The 25,732-nt window shown below is 52.2% G+C and overlaps 1 protein-coding gene across 12 annotated transcripts in view; it reads right to left on the bottom strand.

The window, feature by feature from the left end:
- Window positions 1–8,715: 8,715 nt before the first annotated feature.
- The window catches only part of TNS1 (tensin 1), a 68,632-nt gene continuing 51,615 nt past the window's right edge, over window positions 8,716–25,732 (bottom strand). For 10 of the 12 annotated variants that reach the window (XM_033064320.2, XM_033064326.1, XM_033064319.1 and 7 more), the window contains 13 exons: window positions 24,519–24,611; window positions 23,596–23,631; window positions 20,119–20,317; window positions 18,463–19,331; window positions 17,027–17,113; window positions 16,555–16,686; window positions 16,049–16,141; window positions 15,293–15,370; window positions 15,119–15,190; window positions 14,871–15,039; window positions 14,534–14,602; window positions 14,185–14,217; window positions 8,716–13,173 (listed from right to left, as the gene is read on the bottom strand). In XM_033064320.2, the coding sequence (XP_032920211.1) occupies window positions 13,029–13,173; window positions 14,185–14,217; window positions 14,534–14,602; window positions 14,871–15,039; window positions 15,119–15,190; window positions 15,293–15,370; window positions 16,049–16,141; window positions 16,555–16,686; window positions 17,027–17,113; window positions 18,463–19,331; window positions 20,119–20,317; window positions 23,596–23,631; window positions 24,519–24,611 (2,075 nt within the window). In that variant the 3' untranslated portion in view covers window positions 8,716–13,028. The remainder of the gene's footprint in view (window positions 13,174–14,184; window positions 14,218–14,533; window positions 14,603–14,870; window positions 15,040–15,118; window positions 15,191–15,292; window positions 15,371–16,048; window positions 16,142–16,554; window positions 16,687–17,026; window positions 17,114–18,462; window positions 19,332–20,118; window positions 20,318–23,595; window positions 23,632–24,518; window positions 24,612–25,732) is intronic. The other 2 variants (XM_033064322.1, XM_033064325.1) reach the window with 1 other exon arrangement.

Below are 25,732 nucleotides of genomic sequence, written 5' to 3'. Positions count from 1 at the left end.
AATCCCAAGCCGTTTCCAGATGGAAGAAGGTTATATTTTCCATACAGTGTATCTGTTTTTTGTGTCACAAAACATGCTGGTATTTATTTAATGTATTTTTTCTTTGTACCGTGGAGTTATGATTATATGAAATGAGTTTCCAAAAATGACAAACATTGGCCTGGTTTAGGTAACAAATGGAAGAATTGAAGATACTGAGTTCAAACCAGCTAAGGCTCAGCCCTTGTGAAAGTTGAGAGCCAAGTCCAGCAGCAGAATGTCGACTTCCATCCCCTGAGATTTCCTTCCCTTCTGGGAAGTAATGTCAAGGGGAGAGGTCCAATTTTCCAGTGCTTTGCAGTTTCTTTCACCCACTTTCCTGTGGCTAGCAGGGATGACATTTGGAGGTAGGCTGGCTTTTCCCCTTCAGTGAAGTGAACTGTGTCATCATCTCGTCATGGAAGGCTTGGCAGGACTGAACGCCCAGCAGCCTGAGGAAGCCTCTGGATCACTGATTTCTTGGAAGCCCCAGGCAGGGATCAGCCTGTCTGAGCCACACATCAAACTGGATGTTGGGTACCAAGCTATTCTCCTAAAGGAGAGACATCTGAGAGCCATTTAGAGAGGGAATCATTGTGGCTGAGTCACATCCTCCCAGTGGTTCACTCATGCAGTGACCTAAAACTTAGACAGGTTAAGGGAACTTCCAAAATCTCTCCTGAGACCTGAAATTCTGGTGAAAAATCATGGAACCATGGTTCATCGACACTGCTAGAATATAGCATCCTGCAAGGCAACTGAGAAACCTGTGACTAGGAGATACAACCCCAGACATGCAACCAAACAAGCAGCTTATGAAGAAACAAAAGTAAAACCAGACTCTTTAAATTGAGAGTAGCTGTGGGCAGACGGTATAGGAATGCTCCTGTGCAGATAGTTGTGGGTCAAATGTTCTGTAAAGGGGAGAGAGATAGTGAATTTTATAAACTGGTGAGGAAGATCATTGTGGTGTTCACATAAACAAAGCAGTGTGGGTCTGCCTATGGCAGCATCCCATCTCCATCCAGGCTGGAAAAGTGGCTGGGTGCTGGCCCCAGAAGTCACTTGCACCCTTGCTGGTGTTTTCTGCTTCATTGTGCTTAAATTTCTGGCTCCAACAGAGCACTGCAGCTCTGCTGGTCCTGTCTCACATGTTTTTTAGATAAAGCACCAAGAAAAAGAGCTGGGGTCACACAAGCCAGCTGGACAGGAGGATGAGGAGGGTAGTACAATAGTTTCAGGGAGTAGTTGAGGTAGCAAAGCTCCCCTCCTTCCTTATCCAGTTAATGCAACATTCGTGACAAACCTGTTGCTGGCTGTTCACAGTTTTGTTGAACTGGAGAAGAACTACGAATGTTACATAAAGATGCTCCGTAGAACTGAGCAAAGGAGGGGCTGGATCTTCATTAGAGCCCCAGGCTGTTCTGCTCTGAATTCCTAATCCTAATCGCAGTGACAGGGGGTGGGACCCAGAGCCGCTGGTTATAAGAGTTTCATGCTCAGCGAAATGTCCCGAGGGCATGACCAGGTCCGGAGCTCCTGCAGGTCACTGAGCAATGCAGGAGTGCACCCCTTTCCATGAGGTCGGGGAAAACAGACTTTGACTTTACCATGGCTGGGGCTGCCTCTGAGGCTGCCTGAGCTCTGTGTGACCAGCTGCCCGCAGCTTTTTTTGGTTCTTTCTTTTCCTTCTTTTTTCTTCGCCCCCCCCCCCCGCCACCCAACCCCCGCCTCCCAGGAAAAGCTGGCACTCTGCCTATTCCAGCCCGCTCCTGTCCTTAAAGACCTGACTTATTTTCTAGTGTGTCAAATAAATACACCCATCTATAAGAGGAGCAGCACCAAGCCGGGAAAGCTGGCCCTGGGCCGGGAGAAATGCCTACAGGAGAGGAAGCTTTGTCACATAGACACGCACACACACAAGGCTCCATCAGCCGCGCTGTTTGCGCTCATCTTTGGGCTGCTGCTCCCTTCTGCCGCTTCCAGCCGTCCCATCGGTGGGGACCGGCCGACCTCTAGTGGTGTGAGCCCACAGTGCGGGCAGGGAGGAGCGGGGAGGCAGCCTGCAGCACCTCCTGCCTGCATGGGAGCCCTCCCTGCCTTACAGAGAGCCCCACAGAGCCGGAGAGACCAGGGCTGGGAGAGCATCTGGGAGGACAGAGGAAAGCAGCCACAAAAGATCCGATTTCCAGCATCACCTTGGCACTTGTGTAACCAAACGCTTCAGCATCTCCACCACAGATGTTCCCCAAGGACTAGTGGCTCTGAGAGGACATTTGGTTAAAAGGAGGTTCAGAGAGAGAGCAGAGGGGGGACAGCAGGATGCTGACCTCGGAGGGGGTTTGTGAAACCAGGAGGGTTATATTTAGGGACCCTGAGTTCACATCCTTTGCTCTGTACATTTTTCTTCCCTCATGCAGCAGTTTCTGACTCGTCTAAAGAGGGGATGTTTCCCTTGTTCTCACAGTGTTAAGAGGAGGAAAGCATCAGAACGAGCACCAGAGCTCTGAGAAATCTCACAGCCAAGGATTTCCTCTTGTCTGGAAGGCATTTAGGATCTCCCTCTGAGAGGGGCTGGAGCTGGAGCTGAGGGTCCTTGGGAATGAAGGACAGCCATTGCTTGGTTGAGGCAGAGAGCAGCCTGGCAGGGCAAGGCTGAGGTTTCTCTCACGTGGAAGTGTGAGCTATAAAGATGTGTGAAACCCTATCTCCAGTGCTATCCATATCAAAGATTTCAAGGGGGCTGCTTTAAAATAGGACCTTGGCACAGGTTCCTGCTTCTCCTCACGTCTTACTGAGAGGCACTCTGCCAAAATGTCAGCTTGGCTGCTCCACATGTCCCAGATATCCCAGGCATGTCCTACAAACCTTTCCGGTGCTCCCAGGGAGATGGCTGCCTCCACAAACAGCCTCTTCTCACAGCTGTGGAGGGTCCCAGTGGCCCCCAGGCACCATTTCCCCAGCTGAGGAGCAAGAGGAGCGTTCTTGTGTTCCCTGAAGTGCCAGAAACAAGGGCTGAGAACATACATTAAAAGGTCTCTAAAAAGACCATTAAGCAAATTGTCCACATGGACTCACTTTTTCTCTCCCACCCCAAGTGAGCACAAGTGAGGAGTCTCCTAGGGACCCCCCAAAGTACCACAGTAAAACCCTAGAGAGACCAGAGATCCCCCCTCATGTCCTGAGATCAATGCAAGCTCTCTCAAAGAGAGAATAACCATAACTATTTTCTCCCATTCCACCCAGGCCTTCCTCCTAGTTTTTGCCCTTTTCAACCTAGTGCACTTGCAAAATCCAAGCCCAGAGAGGGAGCCCACAAGAGCAGAAGCCTTTCAAGATTACCCCAAGGCTAGTGGGTGAGTGTTTTCACCCTGCTCTCCCAGCTGGAGGAACAGGCAAGACTGATTCAACAAAGATACCCAGCAGCACTGGAAAAACTGAGATCTCAGCAAAGCCAGGCGTTTGCTAAGCATCTCCTATTAGGAGAGTGCTCTCACACAGCTGCCCCACAGCCAGCCAAGACAACGAGGTGCCTCAGCAATAAACCACTCTTCTCTCCCCCCCAGCCCTCTTGAGTGAGTGCAGTGCATCCCAGCAGAGCTGTGCTATGCCAGGGCCAAGGTCGCTGCTGCACTCTGCTTTGATTCAACACAATCTCCCTTCCCACATGCTGTTTTCATTAGAGCCTGGATCTTCTGGCAAGGGCACTATGCAGAGTCATGAGAAGTTGCTCACTGGTGGCTTGTTTTATCCAGTTGTTGGAGGCTTAAAACAATGAGCTTGCAAATATTTCATTCCTCCCCCGCACTCTTGCTTGCTTGCTTCTTAATTTCTTTCTTTTCCTACTCTTTTTTTTTCCTTTTTCTTTTTCTTTTTTTTCTGAGGAGAGAGAGAAGTACATAGGAGATAGCACTGGATCTTACAATTAGGAGGGATGAGGGAAAAGAGATCAGAAGAGTATTTCTTTCCTGTTGTGAATACACAAGCATGTGAGCACACGTGTGTGCATTTCACACCTGCACTCTCCCAGCTGTCCAGCACCATCACACACTGCACACGTTTGTTGTCCTGACACAGGCAGGAAAGCTCAGAGCAGGACCCCTTGTCACCACCACTAGGAAGATGCCCCATGCTAAAGCCACACAGCTGTCATGGTGTTGGCAGGACAGAGGCACAATCCTCTGTGCTTTCACTCTGGCAGGCCCAGACATGGAGAGGAGGGAGCCTGGAATCCAAAAGGACAACCCTCATTTTGTGAGTAAACGCTCTCTTCCCTGCCATCCACTGGGAAAATTCTGCTGGGAGCAGTTGTCATTGAGACACCTTGATGCTCCAAGCCCCAGGTGATGTGATGTGTGAGGAAGGATTGGTTTTGACTGGAGATAACTTCATGCCTGTTTCTGCCTGAGCTCTTTGTAAGGATGGTGGGTTAAAGCAATGGAACAGGGCTAATTGGGGGTGGCAGCCAAGAGGCAAGAGGGTGTGACTTACCCTGTGACCATCAAGGCATGAGGAGGCAGAGGACAGTCCCAAGAACATGTGGGTACAGCCAGCTAGAGGCATCAGTGAGGAAGTTGGAAGCAGACACAAGGCAGAGCATGAGTGAGGTGATAAATGAAGAACCACTGAGCATGTTAGAAAAAAAGCCTTGCCCTGTGCTGAGGCACAGAGGTAGTGAACAAATTGCTTTATATCCCTTCATGACTCACTTGCCTGGCCACAGCATGTTGGGACCACCTGGATTCTTCTCTGTCATTACTTCATGTCTGCCTGAAACTCCTGGCACAAGGGGCATCCAAGGAAGGACAATGACATAAAATCATAGAATCATTTAGATTGAACCTAAATGATCCTAAGATCCTAAAATCCTTAGATCATTGAATCCAATCATTAACTCAGAACTGCCAAGTTCACCATGTCCCTAAGTGCCATACCTACACACCTCACTGGATGGTGACTCAACCACTGCCTTGGGCTGCCTGTTGCAATGTCCAACCACCCTTTTGGTGATAAATTTTCCATAATATCCAATCTAAACTTCCCCTGGGGCAACTGGAGGTCATTTCCTCTTGTCCTATCACTTGTAACTGGGAAGGAGACTGCTCCCCACCTAAGGAGGCTCTAGCCTCCTTTCAGGTAGCTGTGGAGTGATAAGGTCCTCCCTGAGGCTCCTTTGCTCCAAGCTAAAGACCCCCAGATCCCTCAGCTGCTCCTCATAGGACTTGTGCTCCAGACCTTTCCCCAGCTTCATTGCCTTTCTCTGGGCATGCCACTGGACATGGTGAGCATCAACTAACCAGGGAGAAGAGACCTGTCTAGTGCTACTCTGACTCATCTAAGCTTTTGAATTAGGCTCTCTGCCTGATTTGCTTAGACTGCATGGTGCTCTGGGAGCCAAGGCTGCACGGTACTGCTGTGGGGGGGTAAGAGCTGCTGGCACTGAAGCCCTGCACAGGGACATCTTTGGGCTGCACTCATGTGAAAGACAAGCAGGCTCTGGCAGAGGCTGTGCAAAGCACACAAGTCTGGGACCAGCAGTGCTGGGAGTGGGTGCTCTGCATCCAGCTCAAAGTGCCCTGACTGCATTCACATCCTGCAGCCACCGAGCTGCCTCCCAGCCCTTTTATCTCAGGGATGTACAAACCCATCTGCCTCTGAGCATCTCTCCTCTCAGGACATCTCCTTATCTCACCTGTACAAACCCAGGTGTCCATTTCAGAGCAGCAGGAGCACGATTCAGAGGAGTGCTCAGGAGAGGAGCCACAGGAGAAGCTGGCTACAGGTGAGGAGACATCAGGTCCTGCCCAGCCAGCTTTGGGCATGCAGCAGTCCGGGGCCTCCATCACTTGGAGACACATCCCTGTAGATGGAGCCAGAACCTCACAAAGCAGAAGGACGGCCCAGTCCTACCCATCACCCTTCTCCAATTGCTCTGCTTTCAAGAGAGACTAGCCCAGCCCCTCTCCTCCCTCCCTTCCTCTCTTCTCCCCTCCCTCCCTCCAACACATCCAGGGTTTTGTCTCCCCTCCCTCTCCAGATCAACCATTCCCGAGTGTCACATTGTCTCTCTTTATTCCATATTTAACCCAAATTCCTTTCTGTTGTCTTTTCATGTCTGCCACAGCTATGGAGAATGGCTAATTCCTGCATCACAGGCTGCATGTTGATGCCCTTCTCTGAGCAGTAACATCCTCCTGGGATGACGATGATGTCCCCAGAGACATTTCTGGGCTTTCTTTTCTTTTTGTGATGGACTTCTCCAGGCCCTGCTGGTTTGGATGGCAGCCCTCATCCTGGTCTGGTGCTGCTCAGCTGCAGTCTGTGTGGCCACAGGAACCCCAGACAGTTGGGCAAGGGACCCTTTGCCTTTCCATCCATTGGTCTGTGTCCCCATTGCACGCAGTGGCTGAGCCACCCAGGGAAGCAGTAACTCAGCAGCAGCATCCTGGACCCCACAGCAGGGTTTGGAGCTCACAGAGACACTTCTGTTCCCATGGGCATAGCACGAGCACAGATAACACCAGCCCCAGGGTGGCTTTTGCCCACATCAGGTCTGCTCCACCCTTCCCATCCTGTGGAATTTGTCTGGTTCCTGGCCTTTGCCCAGACATGATGCTCAGGAAAAGCCATGTTGTATCACACTTTCTTGTTTCCCTTGAGGACACTTCTGAAGGGTACCCAGCACTGCTGAGAAGCCTGGGAAAGAATAGAAGTGAAGGGATATGAAATCTCCCCGTCCTCACCACCATGACACTAGTTTTGTCTCCAGATCTGAAGGTTGCTTATAGCTTAGTCAACCAAAAATAATGGGGGGAGAGGGGAGCAAACCCACCACCAGGGTTTCCTGTATGTCTGACAGCATACCCCCTCCTTTTCTCTTGAAACAGCAGGCAGAGAGGAGAGAGGAACTTTGCTGTCTTTCACAGCCCACAAGAAACACTGTCTAGATAACCCTGAGTCCCCAGAGCTGGGGCTGAAGCCAGAAAAAAACACTGATTTAGGAACCTGAAGGTGAGGACTGGATAGGCAAGGGGAGCTGCAACAGGGACAAGGTTTCCCAGCATGAAGCTGGTGGGACCTGCCTTTCCCAGTGGTCACACCAGAACCACAAGCCTGGCCTGGGTACAGCAGCAATCTGCAAAGAGAGAGACCCTGAAAAGCCTGTGCTGTCAGAGCTGGTGAGGGGAAATGGGTGGCAGATAAGAACATGTTGAGGAAAAACACAAACCAGAAGTTCCGGAGGAATTTTGGAAAGGAAATGGGGAATTAACTGCAGAAAAGGCCGGGGGGAATGAGAGGCAGTTTATGGCTCACAACAAATAGCCTGTGTGCACCACCTCGCCAGGCACTGACCGCCTCTCCTCCCTGCCCAGGATACTCAGCAGGGGCCATCCCAGCCAGGAACAGCAGCAATGGGACACTGGCTGGTGCTGCTTCCTGGGGCGTTGATTCCCGCAGGAATCAGGGAAGAAACAAAACTAAGAGAAGCTGGAGAGAAAATACCATCCCTGCAGTGTCAGAAAGGGCGAGGAGGCTGCAGGTCCTGTCTTGCCTGCAGGAAGATGAGGGACAACCGAGGCCAAGGCTGGCAGATGCCAGGTACCTGATGAGGTCCCGTGGTGCAGTCTGGCAGGGAGGGCACTGGGTCCCTTGGGTGCCCACACAGCCCCACAGCTATTTCAGAGGGGCCAGAAACCATTCCATCTCCGCCCCTTTCTTTTTTTACCTCTCTTGCCTTTGCCTCCCAGCACAAGCCCCACAGCACGGGGTCCCCACGCAAGCAGTCCCCGCAATCCACCCCTCGCCTGCAGCTATTTTCAAGAAAGGCAGGAGGTATTTTTAGTGCTGCCGGCCCCCGGGAGAAACTCTGAGCCTCTGAGCCGCAGCAGTGCTGGCGCCAGAGAAACTGCCGCTGCTCTGGCTGATATTTCTTGTATAATTAAACTCAATCCATCCAGGGGGCTGGGTCTTGGCCACCAACTCAGCAAGGAAAGGAAGGAGTGGAGCCAGAGAGCCAGGGGCTGAGTGCTCTGACAGATGCTGGGAATTGCTCTGCAAATGCTGGGAAAGCCTGGCCTGAGACTTTGGGGGAAGCTTTGCCAGGCACAAGGGAGCAGGATGGCTCTGAAAGGCATAGGGAGTGGGATTTAATGGGAGCAGAGCCCAAACTGCCACCTCGGCAAAGGCAAAGACCCCCATCGGCATCATCCTATCCCGTTCCCCTGCGGGAGATGAACCTAAAAGGGATGCCCAAGGCTGGACAGACAGCACCTAAAGGCAAGCTGGGAAAAAGCAACAGGGCTTGAAGTGGCTGCAGGGCAAGCCGGAGAAATCCCAGCTGGTAAACAAAAGGCCAAGCTGGAGCTGGAGCCATGTCGGAAGTTTGGGGGCTGTCTGGTTAGCCAGCATCTGGCGAACACAAGCTGCGGCTGGAGGCTGACAAGCAGCAGCACAGCCCCTCCTGTTCCCACACCCACCGCCCGGCGTCTGTCCGGGGGCCCCGATCTGCCATCGAGGAACAGGGGAACGACAGCCCAGCCGGGAGAAAACACAGCACCCGCCAGCTCTTCGTACGGGTTTGGGGTTTGGCTTTTGTTTTGGTGGTTTTTTTTTTCCCCCTGTGCAAAAAATCCAGAGCATTTATTCCTATGCTCCCTTAAATTTCAAGATACATTTCCAGCAATTCAAACACCAAGCTGGCATTCCAAGCAACAGTATATTTTATATAACTGGTTCTTTTTTTGTTGTTTTTACCACTTTATAAAGCCATACAATGAACTGCAAAGAATCCAACATCTGTACAATGGGAAGACAACAGCGGAGTGACATTCACACACGGACATGGTGCGACCGAAGTCATCCTTACACGCACGACAACATTATGGGCATAAAGATACAAAATATAATGTATTTTTTTTTCCATCTATATAAATACACAGAAATGGGCAAGTCTAAAAGTTTGAAACTGTTTGTTAACACTGATTAGCAAATAAATCTGTAACATTCCCAAAGTAACAAAGACAACAACAACAACAACAAAAAAAACCCCACGCATAACACGGCGGCACAGGATCCGCCAACAGAAACGTCATATTGCTTCCTTTTTTCTTTCTTTTTTTTTTTCCTTTTTAAGGAAAAGAAAAAAAAAATTGTAACCCCAAACCAACCTCGCAATTTGCAAAACAAACGAACAAAATGAAACAAGCCCCTGCGGGCTCCTTTGCTGTCTGATCATCCTGCCTGCTCCAACGGGAAGGGTTGCCTTTTGTTGATGCTGTTGTCTGGGGTTTTTGGGGCAACTGGTTTCTTTACCTGCCCGACCTGCTGGGTGGGGATTTACTCTGCGCTTTGGTTCAGGCGGTTGAATTCACTGAAAAATCAATGCCCAGAGGCTGGGTTGGGTTTTTCTCCCTGCCTGGTTTGTTTTCCATGTGTAATTTGACCAGGAGGCAGCCAGCAAATGTTGCATTCAGAGCAACCCCAAACTCTGCTCAAAACCATGAGCCCTGCTGTCTCCACCAGTGATGAGGGGCTGGTGAAGACCGTGCAGTGGTACATCCCATCAGCAGCTGATGACATGGATCATGTCCCAAAACAGCTCCCAGGGGCAGAGCCAGAGGCAGCCCCATTGAATGGGAACCCCACATTTTGTGCATTGCAGGTGCCACTGAGCAGGACAGACAGCAAATTACCTCCCCAGGGAGCATTTCCCAATAGACAGCAATATTGACAGCAAAGGCAGGACGGGCTGCTCTAAAGAACAAACTGACACAAAAAGGGCACGTACAATAAATTTACACACACAAAAAAAAAATAATATATATCTATCTATATATATGTGGGGAAAAGTGCGTTTTTAAGGATATCTTTGGCAAGAATATATGCAGTTCTTTGTGCAGGAAGGAGGGATATGTTTGTGTGTGTTGTGTGTGTGTGTGTGTGTGTGTGTGTGTGTGAGCGAGAGAGAGATACCATCCGGCTGCTGACAACGGCAGTGTGATTACAACAAAACATATGCTGGGCTTAACTCGTGCAAGCTCGAATCTCAAATAGTATGACTGCACTTAAAAAAAAAAAAAAGGAAAAAAAAACCACAAGAGTATTTTCTGTCCCTTTCATAAGGAAAAAATATCAACACTAGGTCCCCAGGACCTGCACAATCCTAAATGCTGCTGACGGTCTCTCCCGGGGACAGAAAGGGTTGTAACACCTTAAAATCTTCTTTTAAAAAAGAGCTAAAGGGAAAAAAAGTGCCTTTAAAGGGAGCTGATAAACACCCGGCTACATCATTGGAAGGTGATTAGCTGTGTGTTAAAAAAATAATACAATCATCAGATGATTTTGTTAGTGTTTGAGATTTGGATACAGTCTAAATTTTCAGCTAGTGGGTTAGTGGAGAAGCCGGGAGAGGCTCAGGGCCTGAAGCAGGCGTGATGCTATTAACAGGTATCTGCTGGGGTCAGCTTCTATGCAACATCTCTGGGGTGCTTAGACCTGCTTCATTTGTATGGGGAGAAAGGAGAAATAGGAGCTCCAAGCACCAGTTTCCAAGGCAGCAAATTAAAATAAAATTACATTATTATCATCTCTTTTCTTAGCAGTGAGAAACCAAGTCTGAAAAATAGAGGCTTTCAAAAAATATATCTTTATATATCTATAAACACAGTGTTTTCTCTGATGGGTGAACGGCAGGGTGAGGAGATTACGGGTGAGATCGTCTCTTGTCTCGCTTGAATTTCGCAGAAGGAGGGAATCACTTTTTGGAAATATCAAAAATTAAAAGATCTCTAAATCTGTGTGGCCAGGGAGCCGGGGAGGGGAAAAGCCCCCCCAGAACCTCCTGTCCCACCACCATCTCACAACCAACTCCTCGCTACCCATCCTTTCACACTCCAGTACATCAGTTCAGCCTCTGGCCCTGGCAGCCCCGTCCGGCCGCCCACGCCGCTCACTCCCCCCACACACACACACCACACACACACTGGTCACACACAGCCACCCCCACAGGGGCCCCCGCCTCTTCCCCCATCTGTATTTTGCCTTGCTCTGGATTTTCTTTTAACATGCAGGTGTTTCCCCAGGGCAGGGGAAGGGGGGGATATACTGGGGGAGATATGATGCGCAGAAAGCAATATGGCAAAAAATAAATATTTTTGGAGAGTAAATTTAACCTTTTTTTTCCTCCTTAAAATTTCATTAGCTTACAGTATTTTTGTCAGTATAGCTTGTATATATATTATAGCTATCAAGGCAAGGGTGGTCCACGGGAGACAAGCTCTCCAGGGGACTGCAGTGCTATGTTTCTAATTTTTGTCCCCAGAAGACTATCTGGGCTACTTTGCACTGAAAACTTCGCCCAAAAAAGCTCTTGGGAGGAGTATTTGCAGCAGAGGGCTCAGCAATGAGCCCACAGCTCCAGCTGGACCATTCTCCCTGCCCTAAACCTGCACATGTGACCGAAGCATCCTCTGCCCCCTCCCCAGCACCACAGGTCCAGGACCTTCACCTGCTGCGCCCCCACCATGATCTCTCCCCCTGCAGTGGCAGAGGGGCCTCTGCCCCTCACTCCACCCAACTTGCCCTCCTCACCTACCAAAGCTAAGGGAAAAGCTGACAGCACTGAGGTCACTGCAAAACTATGGTGCATTTCAGGGGCACAAGCCTCGAACCAGATGGTTTTGGGGGTACACATGCATCAACCAGGGTGGCTCTCAGAGGACCTGTTACCTCCCCACTGAGCCAAAGCTGCCCAGCCACTGCAGGTCCCTTCCTTTTTTTTCTTTATTTTTTATTTTATTCCTTCTTTTTATTTTTTTAACGTGGCCTCCAAAAAAAAGGAGAAAAGCGCCTGAGTTACTTGTAGTCTTTTGCCTTTCGTGCAACTTGAATGTCCATGCAATTTAAAAACCGCTTGTGTGTCTCTGAAGAGTTAGACAGGGGTAGCCACGGGTCTGCTGCTTTGCACAGGGAACCCACCTGTGCCAGCATCCGCTATTATTATAATCATTATTATTATTACAACTATTCCTTTCCTTTCTGTTTTGCTTTTTCTGTGTTAAGAGAATGTGACAGGCCGCAGGAGAAAACTGCCAAAGAGGACTAGTGATGGGAGGGAAAAGGGGAAGATGGGAAAGGAGGTGACTTTCTGCATCCTCCAGGTTCCTGGGGAGTATCCACCTTCCCCAGGTGCAGGGCGGCAGGAACCCCCACACCTCCTCACGGGCTGCGGGGCACAAGAACCCCTGGGAAGTGGAGAAACAGTGTGACCTTCCCCCTCTGGGTGGACTCACAGCATCTCACCTGTGACTGGTGCTGGGCTCTGGGTCAGCAAAGGTCAGCGCACGGCCAAGCTCCCCAAGGGATTGGAAGGTTCAGGACCAATTTCCCCATGCCCCCAGCAAGTTACCAGGTCGTGAGCAGGTTTTAGGGGAAGCACAGGGATCAGTGAGGACCCTCCTCTGCAGCTGGACAAGGGAAGGTTTCTGAGAGCATCTCCTCTGATGTCCCATAGACCCAGTGCATGTCAGTATCTCCTAGAGGTCAGTTCAAACACACAGCAGATGGAACTGCTGGGATGAAGCTTCTTCCATGGGTTTTGCCAGTTGCCTCTTTTTTTTTTCCAGATGGAAAACACCAGTCATGGTCCCACATTCAGTCCCAAATGGATGCCACCACTTGAGGCCATGATGCTGAAAGCTGGAAACACACTTCTCACTGCCGCCTTTGCTTTGGTCACCTTCCCTGCAATGGGACATGCATCCTGTCTGGCGTGACTTTGTGGCTCTCTTTTGTAGGTGCGTGGCTTTGGTTCCTCTATGTGTGTGTTTGGCTTGTGTTGAGTTTTTAGGGGTTTTGTTGGTGATTTTTTGTTGTTTGCTGTTTTCCTCCAAAATTCCAACCCTTCCCCCCCCCAATTCACTTCCCTCTCCCACAATGCACTTCCTCACACTCCTTCTCGGATCAGCTCCAAGTCCTTCTCCAAAATTCAAGAATCACCCGCAAGTGCCAGCTCATCTCTTCTGGCCGGAGCCAAGCATGACCCTGGAGACAAAGTTGACGATGGCTGCAGCTGGCTGGTCTGGGTCCAGCTCAGCAAAGAGGTGGCAGATGTTGTCTGTGGTGCTGCCTTGCTTCCTGGCCACAAAGCCGAAGAGCCTGTGTGGGGAGAAGGCAAGAGCCTCAATATTGCTCCTGCAAGGATTAGCACCACCCTCTTCCAACACAGTCTTGTCCCATTTCCCCTCTTTAACATTCACCTCTCACAACAGAGAGGGATACACCCCAAACCAGCCTGCAGGAAGGCCCATCTCCTCTTCCCTTTGCTGCAGTTTCTTTGAAGGACAGGTTTCAATAATTTCTTGACAAAACCGCCCTTGCTCTCAACATCTCTGCCACCCTTCCTAAGTCTGTCCCAAAGAAGGACCTTCCAGATGATCACAGCATTGCCTTGGTTTGGCCTCTTGAAGCCAGAGGTGAGATGGGCTGGCCATTGGGGTAGACCCTCTAAGAGATGAAGGCCATGCAAGGACACAGGAAGCTGAGTGAGACCATCTGGTTATTTCTGTCTGTCTCTCTCCTGATGAATAAAATGTTCCTTATATTTTTTTTAAGTAGAATGTGCAAACTCAAGTTATAAATACAGGGGGAACAGAATGTGAGACAGGCCCAGGCTATGGCATTTCTAATTAGGGAGGGGAAATATCCCAGCAGCTGGACATCCTAATAAAAACCCCTTCGCTCACACAATGGCTAAAATTAGTGGGAGCTGGCCCCTAGAAATGGGCTCAGCCAACAGCTCTGTGCTCCCATGGGTCAGGACAGGAAGGACAAGAAGAAAGGGAAGAGATGATCAGCAGCTCACATGCCATCAGCATAACCCCAGCTCTGCTCCATAAGTTGGTTCCCAATGACTCTGTTGGGAGAGTTCCCAGTTTGGTCAGTTCAGCAAGAGCCATGCCTGCTCTGACCAGGAATTTGGGGCTGAAAAATGTACCCAGAGTCCCCAAAACTATGGTCTCATGCTTGGATGAAACACTCCTGCAGGGAGGAGCTGAGCTGATGTCACACACAGCCAGGATGCATCTCCCAGCCGATGCCCAAACACAGGCAGAAGCCACCTCAACAGCAGCTGGGAGGAATCTGATGAGAAGCACAGAAAGTACTTACTTGGCTGGGCCACTGCCATCAGTTTTAGTCCACCTGCAATGAGAAGAGAAGGTGTGAGAGATGGTCCCTCCTGCATCCACAGAGAGACAGGGCCATGGTAGGGGCCACCACCTAATGCTGGAAGGCCAGCCTGGCTTTGCACAGGCTTGGCTTTATTGAGAAATGATGCATCTCTTCCTCAGCATAAAGGTGCTTGGAGACACCAAAAAGCACCACATTATCCAAGGGGACCTTGCACTCCTGCTCTCTGCAAGAGTAGAGGAGAGAGCAAGTGAAGACCCTGCTCCAAGCATCCCAGGAGACTAGAGGAGTGAAAGGGGTGGAGCTCTCCTCAGGTCAGGGCACTCACTTTCGTTCCTGGGGGTCCAAGTCGCAGAAGGTGACAGTATTGAGGGGGTAGTGTCTTCGGAAGAACAATCTGAAACACAAAGCAGGGAATGTCAGGGCCAGGGAGGCTCCACCACTGTCCCACCACAACCCAGCTCCACCTGCCCAGGGGACACTGCCACAGGTCTCCCATAGGATGTTCCAAGAGTCAAGGACAAAGTCCAGCAATGTCCATGACCAGGCTGATGCCATCCCAGGGACATGCTTCACCAACACACTTCCTGAATCACAGTCCTGTTGGCTTTGGGAACTAGCCAACACTGGCTTTTTGCCAGAGATGTGGCTGTGGAGGCTCTTACTTCCTCTGGTTGTCCGTTAAGGTGATGCCTTGTGCAGAGACTTTGAAGTGAACAATGGTAGCTGTGGGCGTGGGGTCAGCCACCAGCGTCTCAGCAACAGCCTTCGAGATGGCCTGGGGGCCTGTCAGAGACTCCATCTCCACGGAATTGATGAAGAGGACATTGCAGGCTGGAAAGGGAGACAGCAGACATGAGCTCAACCAGTACTCCAAGCCAAGTTCACCCCACAACAGCCCCTCTCAACTCACCTGCACCCTGCTTGAGGAGGTCCGTGGCTGAGTTGGTGGCTGACGCAGAGTCTTTCTTTTCCTCCATGGGATCTAGAAGACACGGGATGGTTACTGGTGCTCCCTGCTTGGAAACCTACCCCCTCCCTACAGGCTGTGGGGGCAGATGCAATGCCTTCTGGTCCTAGCTCTTACCTCGGTCAGGAATGACCAGCTTGCAGGGCAGGGCCAAGGGCGTGATGGAGTGTTGGTACACCAGCGCTGAGAGACAGCCTGGGGAGAGAGGGAAGATGGTCAGCACAGGGCCAGTGTTGCCAGATGAAGAATTGTTTGCACCTGCTGGGTTAATACAATGACCCTTTTGCAAAATCATTGGACTATGGAACTGCACAATCCAGAGTACGATAACCATTAACCAAGGAAAGGAATAAGAAACGCCAGCTTTCCCTGATTATGTCACCATTGCTCTGGGTGGATGGAAACAGGCTCTTAGGTGGGTTTCTTCACTAATGGTCCTAATGCCACATGTGGCAATTCTTCTCACTGAAATCACCATGCAGCCCTTCACAGAGGGCTCAGGGAGGGGACAGAGCCGTCAGTGACACTTTAAGATCAAAAAATGCAACAAAGGTATTTATGCAGCTCCTCATATAACATCAGTCATGGAATAAATGGAACAAGGGGAGCCCCTGCCCTCCACCCTCCCACCAGCATCAGTTGTCCTACGTGTGTGTGTAAAAAGGTATGTACCTTGCATACAGGCATGTTTGTGTGCTCTCATGAGTGTGCATTAATGTAGAGGCTCCAAATGCCCACAGGATTCAGTTACACAGGGACAAGAGGCAGTAACAGGGTCTCCCAGACACCCAACAGTTCTGCTTTCACAGTACGGTGAAGGCAAGGTTCTCCCAACCCAACTCCACATGTGGAAAGCATGCTGGGGGCACTTACCAAAATTAGGCTCGTTGGGACATCCTTTTAGTTTCACACCTCGTGAGCTAGTCTCGATGAGGAAGTGCCTCACCAGCTCATTGGTCAAGTCTCCTGGGAAGAGATGAGATGTTCTCACACCAGAGCCACCCTCCTCCTATTACTATACAGTACCATTAAGAAACCAGTGCTCCAGCTCACAGGAGGGGTCCCTAACGCTACACACACCCTCCTCAAATCCGTCCCTTTGCACAGGGTCAACCCCAAGCCAAGCTCCCCCACAGTTCTGGTGGGCTGGAGAGGCTGTACCCATTTCATTATACCAAAGTCCAAGATGTAGGTGCTCCTGAGCCCTCCACAGCTCAGGGAAGAGGGTGTCTGGTCTTCCCTGTGCCCTGGGAGGCAGGGATCCTGCCACATCAGCACATACCCAAGGGCACGACTGGCTCAGCAGCCCCAGCTGCCTGCTGGTCCCAGCTGAACGATGGAAAGCATCTCAGCGTGGGAAGGAGGAGGGCACACAATACCTTTCTTGTTCTGCTGCATGACCGTGGGAGGCGGAGAAGCAACTTTCATGGCGAGGCCATAGGCTCCCCGGAAGGAGTGGCTGTCTCGGATGATGAAAGCCCCCGGCTCCCTGTCCTTCAGCAGGGCAATGGCTGCAGGAGAGAATGGCAGAGCTCAGAAATGGCATCTCTCCCCACTCCTTTTAGCCATGTTTCCAAGACAAATCTGTGCATTACCAACTCAAGATCCAGGTGTTTTGTACCCCAAACTGCAAACGTAGATCCACTGCACAATGCAGGGACTGGAACTCCTCTACCAAGAGGAAGGTTTGAAGAACCCACATCACATAAACCTGCAGCTGAATGGGGCCTCAACTACCATCAGAAACAGCCTAGGCAGTCATTATTCACCTTCACTCTCAACCCAATCCATATGAGAATCCCTGTGATCCCACACACATCCCAACTCCCCCACCCTGTGTCATCTACTTACCCTGCTCCCTGGAGATGTCTGGTTTGTACCAGTACTTGGAAGTATCCTGCACAAACTTGACCTTGGCACGAGTCTCAGGACTGATGTCTGCAAGAAAGGGAAGAAAATTAAAAACTTAAATGATGCTGTATCTGAAACTCTACATCCAGCCAAAGCATTAATACATCCACCTCCTTTCAGATTCAGCATATTGCATTAACTTCATCCCAGTTCCCCATACCCAGACAGGCTGATCACTACTTGGAGCTTAGGGGGCTGCTGAGCATCTAAATCTAAATTCAAGCTCAAGGGCCCTCAAAGGGTTGTGTGTAAGATGAGCCCCTATGGCACACAACCAGAAACAAAATGAGAGGTCTTCATCTGAAAGAAGCTGGCCAGGTGAAATAAAAACTGTTGGAGGAAAGAGGTATGTCTGGAGGTGCCGGGAAGATCTTGACTTCAGAGGACCTTCACCACTCTCTAATGTTCAAGATTTGGATTACACTTCATAAAAATAAATTTTGTCTCCTATCTTTGCTCTATGAAGAGGAACTGGACAGGTCAATCTGCCCCGGGCAAAGCAGCCCCAGCTCCAGCCTGACTGTGCTTTGTTCAGTGCCCACCAGTGGCACAGCCCCAATGGGAGCTGGTCCTCTGGCTGCAAAGCTGTCATTTACTCAGGCAACACTTACAACCACCTGCTTTCCAAAAAGAACCAGGCAAACAACCTAGAGGATTGGATAGCATCTCTCCTGGAGACATGTTATCAGCCCCCAGCAATCTGGTCACCTTCAGAGAGGTAGGGGCTCACTCCCCTCTCCAAGCTGCTTGTTAATTGTTACAGGGTTTAATTGCTCACGCTTCCCCTCTGGGAAAGGTCCCTGGCCACAGGAGTCATGGAGCCAGGACAAGTGCCAGAGTGTCCACAAAGGGCTGCCTGCTCAGCAGAGAAACTGGCCCAGCAGCCGGAGCCACGGCTGCCCCACAGCTTTATTCCCCGGTCCTATCAGCCCAATCTTGACGTCACCAAGGTGTCTGTAACCGGAGCTGGCAAAAGTGTTCCAGGCAGGATGGCACCCGGGGCACGGCACCATTTGAAATGAGGAGGCAGCGGTGCCGCAGCGGGGTCTCGGTGGGGTAAAGCCCTCTGGGAATGGGGCCAAGAGGTCAGTGCATCCCCACGGTAGAGAAAAATCGCCTCCAGGAGCTTTGATCTCCTCAGACACATCTCTGGAAGCTGTTTATGTCAGAGATGCTGGTCGGTGTTTTTCCTGTTTGGATTTGTCAGAAAGCGCAGGAAATGGCCCCAGCCCCAGCGGTGCCTTTGGTTTGCGGATGGACAGGAGGGGTAAATCAGGACATGGCTGCAATCCCTTTCCTGATGGCCAGCAAGGAGGAGGAGGGGAGAGCCTTTAGTAGGGCAGGGGAACACAGGGACCTCCAAAAGCATCCCTTACCTGGCATGGCGAACTTGGAGAAGTCCGGCAGAGTGTGGGAGAAGGCGACGGCGCTCCCACCGCTGGGGCTGGACATGCCACTGGAGAGGGGTGAGGACACCTTGCCATTGACAGTGGCATAGTTGGGGAGGCTGTTGGAGCGGTCCCCAGCTGACATCCGCCGCTTCTCAGGCAGAGCAGGCTGCGACGTGGGGCTGCCCTGGCGGTAGGCAGCCGAGTCCGGAGAGGAGGAGTGCGGCGTGCTCGTGCCAGGGTAGTACGCTGGGGAGACAGGGAAGGACGGCGTGGAGGGGGGTTGGTAGCCAGAGGAGCTGCTCTGCCGAGACAGTGTCAGGTGCCTTTCCTCTGGGCTGGAGTAGCCATACAGGGGGCTGCCAGGGGATGTGGCTGCCGCTGCTTGGTGCCTGGACAGGCTGGGGCTCCCTGGTGGGGCCACCAAGTTGCCATGGGCCACCACAGCATGCCTGCCCAGCCCGGGGCTGCCGGGAGTGCCACTCATGCTGGGGTTGATGGCTCTTCGCCCGAAGCCAGGGCTGGGTGGTGTGTTGGTAGCCACTGTCCGGTGCAGGCTGCGGGGGCTCCCTGGCAGGGTGTGGACCCCCACCACATTGACCTGTGGCTGTGGCCGAGTTTGGGGTTCTGGCTGGAAGCCAGCTCGGCCATCAGGGTACTCAGGGCTGCTGTATGCCGAGCCTGGGACCCCTCCTTGGACCATTGCAAAGGAAGATGGAGACGAGTTTTGGTAGCTGCTGTGAGCAGAGGGCATCTGTGAGCCAACAGGCGACCGGTACAAGGGCTCAGCCGAGGCATGGGGAGGTGTAACCGTGCCGTGGGGGCTGCCTTCTGACGGGTAGCTGCGGAGGGATGCCCTGAGGAGAGATGAAGAAAGTTAGAATTCAGCTCCACTGCTCATTCCTGTTGCTGACTGGCACCCTCCTGCACGTGGCACACAGGGAAAGTGAGGCACAGAGCCAGTCAGCTACTTGGTTGTTCAGAGGCAACCATGGGATGGTCCAGCCAGCTTCGTGGAAGTAACTAGAGGCAGCTTTAGCTCCACCATGAATCCCAGTTCCATCTCAAAATATGACTTTCTGGGGAACAGAGCCTTTTTCAAGCTCTGCTCCCAGCAAACACCTGATTTATTTTGTCCTGCCAGCCTGTGTGGTTGCAGAACACCTTGTGGGCAGGGTGGACAGGGGACAGGGACAATGGCTCCATCTCACCCCAGAGGACTAATGCTCAGCCTAACCGAGGGTCAGGGGTTAGCGTAACTGATCCCTCCTGCCACTCCAGGGGCCAGGTTCCCAGTGAGAGGTTTCTGAGGTCCAGTAGTGACCCAGATTTGTGTTCTCAAGGCACTGCAGTGTACAGTTGGTTGGGATACCCAAACCCTGCATGGAGAGATGCAAGCCTTTGGAAAGGCAGTTTTAATGTGGGAACAATCACCATCCCTGGAGATGTTCAAGAAACAACTGGACATGGCACTTAGTGCTCTGGTTGGCTTGGTGGTGTTCAGTCAAAGGTTGGACTCTATGATCTTGGATGTCTTCTCCAGCCTTAATGATTCTGTGACTCTGTGACTGTGATTTTAAGCCTGTGCGCCAGGCAAGGTTCAGCCCCAGCCCCACCAGTCCCTGAGACCTGCACCCATCTTACCCATCCATGCTGTGAATAGGGCTGCTGGTGGAGACAGGGCTGGGTGTGATGAAGGAGTTGGAGAAAGTGCCGTTCCTGGTGGGCACCTCTGGGCCTGCTGGCTGGGCAGCGGGCTGGGCAGCGGGCTGGGCAGCAGGCAGTGTCCCTCCCCTGCCCGTTGTGGCCGTGCGGGCCACTGACTCAACATAGCTCCTGGGCTCTGCAGCAAAAGAAATAGAAACAGATGAGCCTACAGCTTGCATGGAAAAGGGGCCACACCCTTCCAGGATCCACATTTCACTCCAGTGAAGATGCTTGAGCTGACCTCCCCACGCTGAACACTTCCCCCTACCTCTTCCACCAGCGGCTGTGCAAAAACACATCTGGCTCATTCAAGACCTTGAAGTTGCTTCAAGAATGCTGAAGACCCCAGCCAGGGCACAGGGAGAAGGGTCACCTCTTTCCCAGAGGGGACTGGAACATGGGACCACGATCCCTTTGCCTGCCACAGCCCCTTCGCCCTGCTCTGAGTCAGCGTCCCTCCCACCCAGGATGCCACAGAGAACACGTCCTGCTCCCTGTTCATCCACAGTCCCTAAAAATAGAGCAAATGACACTGCCCAGCCTGCGCTGACTCACACAGGCTTGATGACAGTGCCCTGTGGTCCCTGCCCTCTGCAGCCCACCTCTGCCAGCCATCTCCAGCAGCAGACCAGAGGGCAACTCCAGCTATTTCCACTGCAGCATCCAACACTTTCAGTCCCAGCCCAGCTTGAAACCGGAGCCCATGAGCACAACCAAGAAAAGCAATTTTCCTTTGGAGCCGCCAAGCTGTCCCGTGCCAGGAGCAGCGGGCTGGGCTGGCCATTAACAGCCATGGCAGACACCAGACCCAGTCCTCTCTCATACCTTGCCCCCTACCTCCTGTTCCACCCAGGCTGGTCCCCACCCCTATGACAGCCCCCACAGCCCCCACCAAAAGCTGTATCAGAGGAAGGGGCTGCAGCTTCAGTCCCATTCTCCCAGCCCACACAGTCATGTCACACCTCAGCTTGCCCTAAGCAAGATCCACTGGCATCAAATCCTATGGGCCAGGCAGCCTTGCTCCAGGCTGGCCATGCCCAAAGCAGCTCTGCAGTAGTAATTAGCATGACAAACATTATTATTGTTATTATTAGTCATAACAACCAGGTTCTGGCTCAGCCTGCTGGCAAGCTGGCCTGCTCACAGTCAGCAACGCCAATGCACAGCTCTGCGTTCAGAGCTGGAGCAAGGAAAAAGACTGTCATAGGTCCCACTCCTTCTCCTGCAGCGTGTCTGTGCCCTGCCTGTCTGTGGAAAGGGGAGGAGGAGTCCTGCCCTTGAGCTGATGTCCCTGGCCAACAACCCCAGGGAAGATCTGAGCCAAAACCAGAATGTGGACCTCTACACTGGGTACCAGCATCTAACACAGGACATCCTGGGTGACAGGGATGAGCCACTACCAGGGCAGCTGCAAGAAATTCATCACAGCTTAGGTAATTAAATTAATTTCACAGCTACTCACTTTTCCCCTTCCCAGCTCCCCAGCCTAGACTAAAATTAGCCAGACAGTGCATATGAGTCAGTCTGCAAGAGGTTAAGACCACAGAGTTGTGAAAATGCCAGCCCCTCCTAAAACGGCAGGAGCAGGGGGCTTGGGGGCTGTGCCATAGTAAGGCGTGTGGTCATGGGCACAGGTTCCAGCACATTGATTCACTACAGGACAGGAGAAAAGAGAAGTTAGACGTTTCAGGCAGGATTTTTTTAGGTTGCAAAATCTGATCTTGCCTCCTCGTGCTTTCTTGGAAGGGACTCTGGAGATGGGAAAATGGGTGGGAAAATAGAGAAGTTCTGAGTCACCAAGGAGATGGGTATTTGTTTGGGAATCCCAAATCCGAGCAGGGCTGCACTCTGGCCAGAAATCCCCAGAGCTGCCTGTGTGTCAGGCTGTTTTAAAGCCTCCTCAGAGCTGACAGCCACATCCTGAACTGCCACACTGCCAAAGCATCTTCCACCCCCATATACAGGGGAACCATTCCAGCTGGGATCTGCTAGGCAGAGCACAGAGGGGCAGGGACTGCCCCTCCTGGAGTGTGCCTCCTGGAATGTGTGGCTAAGTTCATCAGGTCCTAAGCCAAAACACCAGTCCCTTCTCAGAACTGTAGATTCAATGCCCAAAAATGTCATTTTAGACAGGATGAAGCCAGGCAAGAGGTCCATGGTGGCCACTCAACCTGGGCAGTGCAGGGTCACTGGATATCCTTGCTTGGGGATCAACCATCTTGCAAGGGGACAGAGATGCAGGACAGCTCGAGCCCCTGAGGTTTTAGTGGGAAGGAGAGGAGAGGCAATGTTTGAGTCTTTGGAGGCTTAAAGCTGCACAGAAATGGTAAAGATTGGGGGAACTTATGCGGGAAAAACCTGCTTTTATCCCAGCTTTGCTTCCTTTAATGTATCCAAAAAGCCATCATTGAAAAATGAGTTCTGAAAGTAGAACTTTTTTCCAAGCAAACACTTTCTTCAGTATCACACAGTGTTCAGGTTTTGGTTGTGTGCATTTTGAGAAATTTCCAAGGAGAAATGCTGATGGCTGCTAGGGCTAGAGGAAGCACCACACCCACCAAGAAGAGACACCCTTTCCCCAAAACCCATCCTGACCACACAGTTCCTCATCCTAGCTCTGAGGGCCCAAAAATTCATTAAACAAGGAAGCAAAACCACCCAACAACCATTACCTAGCAGACAGCACTGCAAGAAATCACAGCCACTCCCAAACCTCTGTCCCCATGTGAGATGTGCCATCCCAGAGCCTACAGTGCCTGTACCGCCAGCACAGCCCCTCTTGAATTGACATCCCAGCTCAGCCCCATCCTTGGCATCCCCGAAGTGGTGCAGAGAGGTGGGAGACAGGAGAGGTGGGAGGAATTTGAGCAGCTTCCTGGCGGGTGGAAGATGTGCACCAGCTGCTGGTGCTGCACCACTGCCCAGCTGGCTGAGACGGCAACACACTGGTGGCCTCTGCGCCTGCTGACCTTTTGTGCTGCACTTTGGTTTATTTTCACTCTGAATGGCAACAGCAAAGCCAAAAGGGGAGGGAAGGAGACTAAAACTGGGGCTGTTGCTCCCAGATCCCTGCCAGGCTCATCCAAAGCTCTCCACAGCGTGCCAGCATCCCCAGCGTGCCGCCAGTGAGGATGGCACTCACTGACAAAGAGCTCTCAGTCCCCATGGATGACTGCCACACAATGTGACAGACCTTCAGGTCCAACTTGGACACTGAAAAATCCTACCACAACACAAGGTATGATGTGCCCCTCCTCTAAAGGGAGCAGGACAGGCAAGACTCAGGCTCCTACATCCCTGAGGGACAGCAAAGGGAAGGCTGCTGGAACAGACACCTGGGCCTGCTCCGAGTGACAGTCCCACAGTGAGGCTGCATGAGGAACAGAGATACAGAGAAAGAAAAGCCTTTCTTACCTTCTTCAGAGTCACCACCCGCTTCCCCTTCTAGCTCTGAGATGGAGGGGCAGGGGAGCAACGGGAGTGGGAAGAGGAGGAAGGGAGATGCGAGACAGAAAAAGAAATCAGAGTTAAGCAGCTCTGCCTTGCTCAGGCAGGGGCACACAGAGCACAAAGGAGAGCCCCACACCTCCCAGCACTGTGCTCCAAACTGAAACTCAGCCTCAGACACCCCCACATCATGTCAACGTCCCAGAAATTATGTCTAAAACCCAGGAATCTGGCTCCAGATGGTAAAGAGGGAACAGTGCAGCAGAGAGTGAACAAAGAGCTGCTCCAAGAAGCCCAGCAAGCACCAAAAAATCACCAGGGTCTTGCAGTGGAAGCTCAAATCAACCTGTGGCCCCCAGGCTCAGATGGGTTTGGGGAGGTTACACTCAGCCCTGAGCTGGCTCGGGAAGGGGGCCGGGGTGCTGGGGAGCAGTAAGGTCTGGCTTGGCAGGCTACTCCAGGACACATCCCCAGGACAGCAGGGCCTTTGCACTCAGAGACTGCTGTCCAGGATGCAAAGAGCTCTGGATATTGTTCTGGCTGACAGGCTCAGCTCCCAGAGAGCAAACTGTCTCCAGCTGTCCTAGGGAGGAGAAAGAATGTAGGGGGTGGGAGAGGGAAGAATATGGGGCTGGACAGGAAACAGGGCCACAGGGTTATCTAGCCTTCACCACTGAAGACCCTACTGGGCTGAGCCCCCCAGGGCAGCACCAACATCCCCCACACTTACACAGTCCCAGAGTCCCCACAAAGGGGGACAAGGACCCCCACAGGCCCCTGGCCCCATAAGGGAGGTGGAAATGCCTTCTCCAAACCAGGGACCCTTCTGGGGTATCCTCACAGATGCCCCCACAAAACAATGTGCCTGCATTCCCCTTGTCCACACTCACCTCCCACGGGATGCAGCAGGATCTCAGCTGGGTTGTGGGGCTTCAGCCCCAGTGCTGAGAGCGGAGTCTTGGCCAGGCCAGGGGGAGAACGCACTGTCGGCACAGTGGACACAAGAATGTTAGTGGAGGGCTGGGAGGGGATGCTTCAGAAAGGCTGGAGCTGCCCATGGGCTCAGAGCCCCTGCAGCCCATCCCACCCACTGGCTGCAAGGGAGGGCTGCTGAGAACAGAGATGCCCTTGTACGAAGAAACACCCTGCAGAAGGACACTGATCCCCTCTTCATTTGGAACAGGACACGGGGCAGGAGGTGACTGGAAACAAGCACTCTGCCCCACTCCAAAGGTGGCAGGATGGAGAAAGGGGACAACTCCCATCAGGACAGGCCCATACCCCATCTCCCAGCACCATCCCCATAGAGTCCCACCATAAAGGCATAAAGCCCCTTTCATTTCCCCTATGTGAACAGCCATCCCAACCCAGCTCTCCCACACCTGAACTCCTTCCTGCCAATCCCCACATTTGGCCAAGCTGAAATCCAGCTGTCCCAGAGCAGCCCATCACCCCCACAAAAAGGACAGAAGGACTGCCAAAAAAACCTTGCCCTGCAGATCAGCTCAATGGGTGGGTGAGGATGTTCACACAGAGGGGTGGCAATGTACATGTGAGTTCTGCACCTCTGTGCCCAGACCATACACACCAGGAGGAGCTGCCTGTGTGTGTATGGCTATGGTATGGATGGCAGTGGGGTTTCACAGGGCAGGGCAGACCACCCCAAGCAGATTGCACCTCCTCTCCCCTCCTACCCACTCGGTTTGCCCCATCTCCCTGATGCTGTATTTTCCCATATCAAGGGAAACCTCAGGGGATCATCTTCAGCAGGAGAGACCGAAGGACACGAGCCTCCAGCAGTGTCTGAATGTCTCTGACTGGTGGCACAGGCACTGGGCCTGTGGCAAGGCTGGGAGGCAGTGGGTGATGGGAGGTCCAGGGGAAAGCCAGACCCTTGCCCTGAGGCCAGGTCCACCCAGCAGCCTGGGGCTGGAGCAGCTGAGCAGCCAAGTCCCTGGAAACTAAGACAGCAGCACCTTCCCCAGTGGGTGTCTCATTTCCTCAAATCCAGCTGACCCCAAGCCACAATGTCATCTCACACCTCAGTTGGCTGATGAGCAGCAGGGTCCTCACAGGGCCAGGAATCCTGCCGGGACCACCATCC

This window comes from Catharus ustulatus, chromosome 7 (genome assembly GCF_009819885.2).
Source record: "Catharus ustulatus isolate bCatUst1 chromosome 7, bCatUst1.pri.v2, whole genome shotgun sequence".
NCBI lineage: Eukaryota > Metazoa > Chordata > Aves > Passeriformes > Turdidae > Catharus > Catharus ustulatus.
Note: the sequence above shows the minus strand (reverse complement) of the source record. Positions and strands in the feature narration are given on the sequence as shown.